The sequence below is a fragment of the Triticum aestivum genome, chromosome 2B (genome assembly GCF_018294505.1).
Source record: "Triticum aestivum cultivar Chinese Spring chromosome 2B, IWGSC CS RefSeq v2.1, whole genome shotgun sequence".
Taxonomy (NCBI): domain Eukaryota; kingdom Viridiplantae; phylum Streptophyta; class Magnoliopsida; order Poales; family Poaceae; genus Triticum; species Triticum aestivum.
Window position 1 is genome coordinate 690079532 of NC_057798.1, and position 9378 is coordinate 690088909.

General features: G+C 47.1%; 2 protein-coding genes and 1 non-coding gene across 3 annotated transcripts; 1 reads left to right on the forward strand and 2 right to left on the reverse strand.

Moving 5' to 3' along the window:
* Window positions 1–416: 416 nt before the first annotated feature.
* Window positions 417–490, reverse strand: TRNAN-GUU (transfer RNA asparagine (anticodon GUU)). Its single transcript has one exon. It is a non-coding gene; the product is annotated as a tRNA-Asn (tRNA).
* An 81-nt stretch (window positions 491–571) lies between these two features.
* On the forward strand, window positions 572–2080 carry LOC123042107 (uncharacterized). Its single transcript, XM_044464628.1, has 4 exons — window positions 572–842; window positions 1364–1436; window positions 1613–1668; window positions 1760–2080. The coding sequence occupies exons 1-4, from the start codon at window positions 598–600 to the stop codon at window positions 1878–1880; spliced, it is 495 nt and encodes a 164-aa protein (XP_044320563.1). The 5' UTR covers window positions 572–597; the 3' UTR covers window positions 1881–2080.
* Window positions 2081–2699: 619 nt separating this feature from the next.
* LOC123046738 (probable receptor-like protein kinase At1g30570) lies at window positions 2700–5912 on the reverse strand. Its single transcript, XM_044470162.1, has one exon. The coding sequence runs from the start codon at window positions 5539–5541 to the stop codon at window positions 3004–3006; it is 2538 nt and encodes an 845-aa protein (XP_044326097.1). The 5' UTR covers window positions 5542–5912; the 3' UTR covers window positions 2700–3003.
* Window positions 5913–9378: the final 3466 nt, after the last annotated feature.

Consider the following 9378-nt stretch of genomic DNA (forward strand, 5'->3'; position numbering starts at 1 on the left):
ACATCTACATGTCAGCCACATTGGGTGACATGCACATGATGCTCACCTATATGGAAAGCCTACTTAAGGTATTATTTTGTTTGGTTACCAGATTCAATCAAATTTGTTGGTTGAACATATGTGGATACGTAATACAATCACATCCACTTATTACCTTGATATATATTTTCTCCCACCGGTAGTGAATGGTTCTTCCTTTTACACAAAGCCAATTGAACTCGAGACTTTACCGTGCTAGCTGAGAATTATTTTGACTAATTCTGTCAACATCCCCTAATGAATTCTTTTTTGCGTGTACAATCTACAATGTCTCTTTATTGACTACAAAACCAATTCATTGAACTAAGCTAGATTTGAGAGGGAAAAATATATGGTGCACCAATTAATATTTGTAGTGATAAAAATTAAATATCAAGCGCTAGAAGGAGGGCTCGAACCTCCGACCTTGTGGTTAACAGCCACACGCTCTAACCAACTGAGCTACTCCAGCTATATGTGTGCATAAATTGGAAACCAAAAATACAACTGCTCGTGTACCAGTTTGGGTCTCAACAGGATATGGTTTGGCACACCTACTAGGCCGTAGGGCACAGGCCCATGAAACCAAATCTTTGTCCGCCGGCCGCCTTGGGCCGTCCTCTCTTCGGCTCGCTGGTTCTTCTGTTCCGCGCCGCGCTCGCGAGACGCACCCCACACCGTGCGCCGGCGTCGCCTCACCAGCTCTCCAGCCGGCCAACCGCCGCACGGAGCTCTCGCGGGACAGGCAGACCACGCTCGGCCGCGATGGCTGCTGCCGCCGCGCCGGCCTCCTCTTCTTCCTCCCCTGGCTGGGACTTCACCTGGTGACCCCCTCTCCCCCTCCTCCTCTCGCTGATGTCTGCTGTTTGTAGTCAGATTTATTTGTCACCGCAGCTTATCCGTCGACGCGGTCTGTTGCTGTGCTTCCTAGATTTCTTGTTCAGCAGCATGTGCACCTTTCTCTCCGCTGAGCGCTGGCTGCTGTGTTATTGCAATCTCGCGGGTGTTTCTTTCCACCTGCCTGCTTCGTGTTCGACGTATTGCCTGGAAGAAGCTAGCGCTAGTTTTAGGCGAAAAGAAAGACATGGCAAACTCACCCTGATCTTGTGTTCCCAGGTGTACTCATCAACCATAGTGCTGTTCTACATAAAACTTATTGCGGTGTGTATGGTTTCTTAGCAAGGCGTGACGGTGTATTGATCGATTCGAGACCTTATTTGCACTGTATTGAGTAGCATATAGATCCAGCAAATAATTTCATTAAATGTTACCCTTCCTGCACTTCATGCCAATGTTTCCTGGAGAAATTCTAGAGTGCACTAACAGCCTTTTTGTTTGGCCACAGCAACTTTGAAGTTGACTATGGATCTGAAGAACACGCTTCCATTGTCTACAAGACATTAGCTGTTGACAAGGAGGTAAAAAAGTTGAATTCTACTCCTTCTGTACACTAATTGAACTACAAAAACGTCTTCTATTAGTGTGCAAAGGTTGTATACTTTTAAAACATGTCTCCTACTTCCATGAACTCATGTTTTCTCTCTGTTCATGGCATGTTTGTCAGAAATTTTATTTGGTGTGTTCTGTGTTGCAGTTGCAGCCAGATAAGGTCCGGAGGGAGATGACTGTTTCTGGTGGCAAGCTCCTCGTGTGAGTAAATCCATACCATCTTTTCGAAGGATCCCCTTTCCGTCACTGCGTGAAGCGTAATGGTTTAATCCGTAATATTTGTGAATTTCAGGCGCTTTGAAGCAGTAGAGGCTCGATTTCTGCGAGCATCATTCAGTGCATTTGTCGATCTTATGGTGCTTATCACGAAGCTTGTTGAAGAATACGGCGTAAGCAAGGATGAGCATTCCTGATAAGCGATATGATCTAGTTAGTCAAACATGTGGTCATTTAGACCACCTGTATTTGCCTGGACTCTTCTCCTGTGAAGGTACCATGTATTGTGAATTCTGAATGAAATATTTATACTCTGTAGTATGGATTACTTCCCATTGAAATTTCATTGTAATGAGAAAGAATCTCCAAAGCCCCGGGGGTGAAAATTCTCATGAAATCGGGAGGAGCAGAGAAACACCAGATATCATAGTTGCGTTAGGAGTTCTATTCGGTGTATTGGCTCTTGTGTTTATTTCTAGAGTGGATTAGCTAGAGAATTAAGTCGATGACATTTAAACGAGAAGCTCCACGTGTCGAGGGAGTGAGCCCGAGCCACATGATTTTAGCTGAAGCTGTGCCAATTTTAGGTTTCTGGGTTTAGTGTCAACTGCTTTCTTTCCTGGCTCTGTTTAGAGGTGGTCTGCCTTTCTTCTAGTCAGGGGAGTGACTGTTAGCCCTGAATTTGATCACCAAGAGCCCAGAACTTGAAAAACATTACCACCAAGAACTGAAAGTCCATTTCTTCAATTGTTGAAAGTAATCCACTAACTGTTCGGTCGGATTGCATGGAGGGAGGCCACTCCAGAGGTTTAGCTGCCGCAGTATATATGAGGATTGGGTACATCAAAGTACAACATTAGCTAGTGCAACATCACAAGCCATTATTGGAGGTTTACAGCAAAGGGTGAGGCTTGCGTGGGAACGCAGATACCATGGCAAAAGAATTGCTGGACAGGAGTTTAATACACCAAACATCACTGAAATATAAGGAAACAGTTGCGCCGCACTCGCACAAATAAGTTGAGGGATGGAATTATATTATTAGTGAGATTTATACAGGTCACACAGGAGAACTACATGAAACCCCGTGGGTCGAACAAATCACATGATATAGCAGGGTGTCAAGGAAGAACTTGACACGTCCAAGTTTTTTTGGGGGGTAATCTACAAAAATCCTATTATTCTACACTTGTCGAGCAGGACAACGCCCAAAAGAATAAGAAGAAACTAAGTGAACAATATAGCACAATTTTACATCCAAGACCACGGCTACGATCCAATCAAGATAGTTCAGTGGGTTACCAGACGTCAGAAAAAACCTTAAGGGGCTGAATCTTCTCTGATACCAGATTTCTTTGGGTGATGCTCCTCTTCTCCTTCTCTGATGTGAGGCATGCTAAAAGACATATCAGCGAACCCCAGTTCACTGCTTCCAAACGACTCGCAATCCACGTTGCGTTTGTAAGCTTCATGGAGCTGCAACACATACTCCAGGTGCCACAAAACCTCACCCATTGATGGCCTGGTTCTCCCATCATCAGCAAGACACTTCTCTGCGATATCACCAAACTTCTTCAAGGATTCTGGCGAGTAGTCACCATCCAGCCGTGGATCCGCTATTGCTTCCAGCGAACGCTGACGCTGCCATCGCATAGCCCATTCTGCCAAGTTGATTTGATCCTTCGGCACTGAAGGGTCTATAACCGGCCTGGCACAAGCAACTTCAAAGAGCACCACACCAAAAGAATACACGTCGGATTTTTGTGTCAATTGCTGCCTCCGGAAGTACTCTGGATCAAGATACCCGAAGCTACCCCTGATTGCTGTACTAACATGGGTCTGGTCCAGTGTTGGTCCAGTTTTCGACAACCCAAAATCTGCTATTTTTGCAACAAAGTTCTTGTCCAACAGGATGTTAGTAGTCTTAACATCCCTATGAATTATACCTCGGTCTGCTCCTGTGTGGAGGTAGTGAAGGCCCCTGGCCGCACCAATGCAGGCATCAATCCGTTGCTTCCATGTCAAAGGTGGTAGGCCACTTCCATAGAGATGGCTTCGCAATGTCCCCTTGGCCATGTATTCATAGACCAGAATCATCTCCTTCTGCTCTTCACAATAGCCAATCATCGCAACAAGGTGCCGGTGCCTAAGCTTGGAGAGCATCTCGATCTCTGTTTCAAATTCTTTCAGGCCCTGGCCACATAATGGATTTGCACGCTTGATTGCAACTGTAATGCCATCATCGACCTCACCCTTGTAAACCTTGCCAAAACCTCCAGAACCAATGACCAATGACTCGTCAAAGTTCTTTGTGGCAGCCCTAATATCTACAATGCTGAATCGTCTGCCCATCCTATGACCAATGGAAGATGAATTGCGTGCCAATGGTGCTTTTTTGGATGCGCGGGCATCTGTAGTGCTTTTCATAGCCTCATGAAGGACCAGAGGGTGCCAACCAGCAGGGACCTCCTCGTCGACAGCTTTCCGTTTCCTCCTTACATAGCACCATGAGAATAGAGCAACACTTGCCAGTGCCACAAAAGCGGCTGAGCCAATACCAACTTCTTCCCATAAACCTAACCTGCTCCGACCCTTGGAACGGCCCCTTTTGTTGCCCATATCAATATGACCAAGCACATAGTCAAGGTTGCCACTCCTGCTGATCTTGAATATCTCCAAACCATTGAGAAGTGCATCCGTGCCTGAAGCACTGGTCATGGAGTCCGGGCCTAGCTGAAGCCAGAGTGAGTCTACCTGTTGCGGCAAGCTGTCAAAGTAGTCCTCATGATATGCCTTGTTAATTCCTCCAGCCTTGTCATACACATCGTAGTTCTCAGCAGCTGTCTTGTTGTTGATGTAGATCTTGAAGATCCTCTGGCTGGGCTTGTCATAGACAAGCTCGCAAAAATGAAGACGGACCATGTAATCGAAATTGGGATGGACAACGAACCGCCATGTCACATTGAACCGTTTGTCCATGACCATGTTGTTGCCCATGATTCTTGCAGTCTCATAGACACCGATGGGAGCAATTGAGGAGTCGCCGCTTGAGACATACTTTATGGCTGACGTATTGGACACGGTCAAAGCAGCATTCGCAGAAAACATGAAGGCTTCATCAGTGTACCATGGTCTATAAAGATACTGATCATGTGAAGATGCAAGTGCAGGCCCTCCAATGTTGAGCCTATACATGGTCTCAATAGCTCGGCCGCTTAATTCAGGAGGAATGTGCACATCCACACCACCAACTTTGTTCACTGTGCTGTTGAAGGAATTATCTGGAGTGAGCATCACCTCGATCGCATTAACAAATGCAAATGAACCGGGCCTTGGATCAAACTCGATCTGCAGGCGAGAACTATTGACTGCAAGAAAGTACTCCTTGACAACCGCAGTGGCGGCTGAATTGCTCACTGAATTTCTCCAAACAATCTCCTCCGAAACGTTAAACTTCGACACCAGCTTGAACTCATTGGCGACGACATCAAACACTGAACCATTTGCACTGAAATTCCCGAATGCGGACGGGAAGAAATGCAGCCTGACACAGTAGTTCCCCGGCAGCACGCTGATGTCATACCAAGATGTCGTGGTAAAGAAGCGCGCCGAGCGGTACACCGGTGCCATGATTTCACTCCCATTGGTGCTCCCGGCCAAGAGAGCAGCAATCCCCGGGCTGCTCAGAGTGAAATTCAGGTCAGGGGCCATGTCGCCGATCCATCTCCGGCCATCGGCATCGGCGGTGGCGTTGGAGCCGCAGCTCAGAAACAGCTCCCTCCCATGAGCCTTCAAGAACTGCAGGTTGGCGAACACGATGCTCACAGAAGCCAGCACGAGTATCCTCATCCGGAGCATCGCTCACAGGTCCGGCAGGGGCGGATCTAGACGGTCCGCCGGCCGGGTGTGCGCCGGCACACCCGAAATCTCGTGGAACTCAGCTGGGCTTAACTGGTCACCGGAAGGCAAGGAGCCCACCAATGGCCAAGACTGCGGGCGGGGCCGAGACGCCGACGAGTGAGGTAGAATGGGAACGGCGATGGCGGCGACGCTCGTGAGGGGCGGAGGAGCTGGGGCCGGCGACGCCGAGCTACGGCAGGGCCGCAGCTACAGGGCACGGTGGATGGAGGTGGTGGGCTGCTAGTGGAGGGATTTCAGGGCCGCATTGGATTGAGGGGAGCTTGAGCTTGCGTGGGTAGGTCGGGAGGACTCGGGAGAGGGAGGGGGAAGGGGAGGGAGGGAGGGGAAGAGGAAGAAGACCGGAAGAGGGAAGAAAGGGACAGTGGACTGTAGAGGGAGGAGGGGTTGGATCTCAGATTCTCCACACTGTAGACTGAGAAAAGAAAAGAAACCATCATTGCAAAGTTTTTTCTCCTTTTAGAGCAATCATTTTTCTACAGGGCATGTATAAATTTGTTTTTTCAAGAAACTTGCACCGTTGCATTTCTGAATATAATGGTTAGACGAAAGTATTATTCCAGCATCTCAGTCAAGTCGGTGCACCCTCCGGTGCTAGGATGACACTGGTGAGAAATAATGGAGATTTTAGTCTTATTTTTGTGGCTCTTTCAGTGGCGACGGTTTCTTTTCTAAGATGTTACGGTTGCCTTGATGACTTTTCGTCTACGATCAACAATGATAGACCGGCTCCGGCGATGGTGCGGCAATGCGACGGCGCCTCACGGGCCCTTTTTGTAGGATATTGACGGTCGACAATAGGGGACTGAAATGTAACTTTTTAATTACTGAGAGGCGCTTGTACTATTGGTTTGATTAATAGATTTGACATTTTCTCTAAATGACAAAAAAGTTTTAGTGAATTTAACAATAGTCCTCTAGAGTAGCTAACTACTAGGTTACTCAATATTCAGCTCGGGAGGCGCTGCGACCGCAAACCGAGCCTCGTAAACAGACAAACAAACTTGTGTCTCAAGTCTTTAGCCAAGCCAATAAGACACCAGAAGTTAACTTGCCGAGCTAGAAATGACTTATCAGAACCTGTTTACACTAGCTACATCCAAAGCAAAGCTACTAGTTTGGTCCTTGGAAGTCAACAATTATCCCCCAAGAAATGCAAAACGCCCCCACAAAAACAAAAGCCGAGCCAAACGGTTGCTTTTCTCCCTGAAAAGTGGGGGCCGGAGTGAGTGGCGAGGAACTGAGAATCCAGTCACATTCCACCCATCGCCATTGGGCGCCTGTGGGTGCCGTGACCGACTGCGAGGGTGGTGATGGTGGTGGGTCACATGATGCATGGAGCAACACATGGCCATGTTCCCAGCCTCCGCGGCCGCTGCTCATCAGATAACACCAATGATAACGCCCTTGCCCTAATTAGGTTTCCATCATCCTTGGCATGATTGCCTGAATGATTCCCCCCCCCCCCCCCTTGTCTCCGTCGTGCGCCTAGCAAAATCAGTACGCAGATGTTTCTTCCGGGCACACACGACACACCATGCGTGTCAGCACCAACCGTTCAGTTAGGGCATGTACAATGCATAGCCTCAAGGTGATGCCTCGCATGCCATGTAGGATCGGATATGACGTAAAGTAGATTCGGATAGGGAAGCGGGTGCTTGAAGAGAAAAAATGTGGTCCGGTGACAAAAGCTGAAAAGGTTGAAGTGAAAAGTAGAGATGCATGTGTACTAGAGTCTTTATTTTCTATTTCCTAATGAGGCCCACTAGTGATAACTTGCATTGGAGAGAAAAAATAAATATAGACGCCTTAAATTACTTTTTGTTATGAGGCATATGTATCCATATGCCACCATTGTACATGCCCTTATGCACCAACATTTATCGGTGCGTTGGACTGTCATCGGCTGATTCCGATGGCTCGAAAAAAGTCGGGCTTCATTTCGGTTTGATTGATGGAAAAGGTAGACAAATATTAGTTGATGTCACAACGAAAAAAAAGTGTTTGCGTGAATGTGGAGACGCCGACGCATAGCGTAGAGATAGTCGCAAGACTTGGCAACCCCTGTATTTATTATAGGAATCGTCAGAGCAAAAAGTCTACACCATTTTCATCTTAAAAATGAAAAGACATAACGACTGGCAAACTCTTCAGATCACATCGAGCAAATGATGCAGCAATACACTGAATACTAAGAGAAGAAAAATAATTTTGGTCAAAGGTAGGAAGGAGGGAGGAAGCTGCCTGCCTGCCTGCCTGGGCAAGAACGAACAAACAATGAAACAAAGCCTTGTCGCAGTTTCTCAGTTCCTGCTGATGATAAGCCTGCGGCATGTGGCTCCTGCATCGCGTGTCAGGGCTACCAATAGTTTAACTAGCCGCATGAATAAACAAGCAGAGCCCAATGTAGGGGCTGCAGAATTTCTTTGGTCCATGTTATGTTCCTGCTGAAACGATTCGATGGCAATCATTCAAACACGGCGTACGTCTGCAGGCGTAGAAAATGTGCAACTTGACGTTGTGTTTGGGACACTGGATGGGTGCCTTTCGCGAGCACTACTAGTCAGTAGTCACTTGCAAGTTGCAGCGACTCGCGCTGCTAACTGCTAAGCAAAACACGCAGTTTTCTCATGAAAAGTAGTACTAGTAGGAGGCAGAAAGCAAAACAAAAGGAGCAATCATTTTGCTCCCATAATACTACTCTGCTCTGATAATTCGATGCCGTCCTAGCTAAAATTGTATTTCCTTCGTTTCAAAATAGATGACTCAACTTTGTACTAACTTGAAGGGAGTAGAAAACAATAAAATTGCTGAAACGGCAAGGGAAACAACATGTTTTGTAGGGTTTCGATCTTTTTGATGGTTTTTTAAAAAAAGGCGTTCATCAACATGAGACCATGAAGCCAAAGGTCAAATTGTGGATCTCCATCAAAATCGGCAAAAGTACTTATGTGCCCAAGTGCCACGATCTAGCCTAGGCAAGGTAGGAGAAGGGGAGGTTGGAGAGGGGACAAGGGGGATTTGGGAGAACACGGATACCCTGAATTGTTGGAAGGGAAATGGTTCAGTTACAAGGCATTCGTCACTCAGTAGTCTCTCGCTGACATATATTGGCCATCATGCTAGGTTTTAGTTACAAGACCCAATGCCTATTTGCAGTCCACACACATTACACAGTGACCAACCATAAGAGGACGGTACCTGACAATCCTCCTCCCTTAGAACATGGCTTGCCCTCAAGCCGGTTTTCACACTTGCCTGAAGACAGGACAATCAGTCTAGAGAATGCCCAGTCTTAGTGCAGTTGCAACACGAATGTGTCGCCTCGAAGTCTTATGCATGAGCTGTTGAGAACTTGGGCTACCAATCGAGCCTTGAGGCATTAGTAGCATGGTAGCATTTTCCTCGACAGCCGGTGACACATGACGTTTGAGCTGAGGTACATGCAACACATGATGAACTTGGCTTGATGGCGGCAAGTCAAGGCAGTAGGAAACCTCCCCCTCACCTTCCCCATTATCTTGTAAGGGTTGGAGAAGAGAAAGGTCAGTTTCTGGTTACTTTGCATTGCCACGCATTGTTGAATGTATGGTTATAGCTTGAGATAGACAAGACCCCCACTACAAATTCACGATCTGTGTGACGTTTGTCAACCTAGACTTCATGTGTTGTTGCGCGCTGAAAAGATGATGACCCATCACTTCAGTAGTGCAAGCTCGCTCTCAGAGCCATGTTTCCCGATCAACTAGGATGCATGTATGATTCCTAGTATTCCTA

Bases quoted from the DNA above. Each gene is read 5' to 3' on its own strand.
- LOC123042107 (XM_044464628.1), top strand. From the start codon at position 598: ATGAAACCAAATCTTTGTCCGCCGGCCGCCTTGGGCCGTCCTCTCTTC. The intron at 1,437-1,612 runs GTAAAAAAGTTG...TCTGTGTTGCAG, and splicing joins CATTAGCTGTTGACAAGGAG to TTGCAGCCAGATAAGGTCCG. The intron at 1,669-1,759 runs GTGAGTAAATCC...TGTGAATTTCAG, and splicing joins TCTGGTGGCAAGCTCCTCGT to GCGCTTTGAAGCAGTAGAGG.
- LOC123046738 (XM_044470162.1), bottom strand. From the start codon at position 5,541: ATGCTCCGGATGAGGATACTCGTGCTGGCTTCTGTGAGCATCGTGTTC.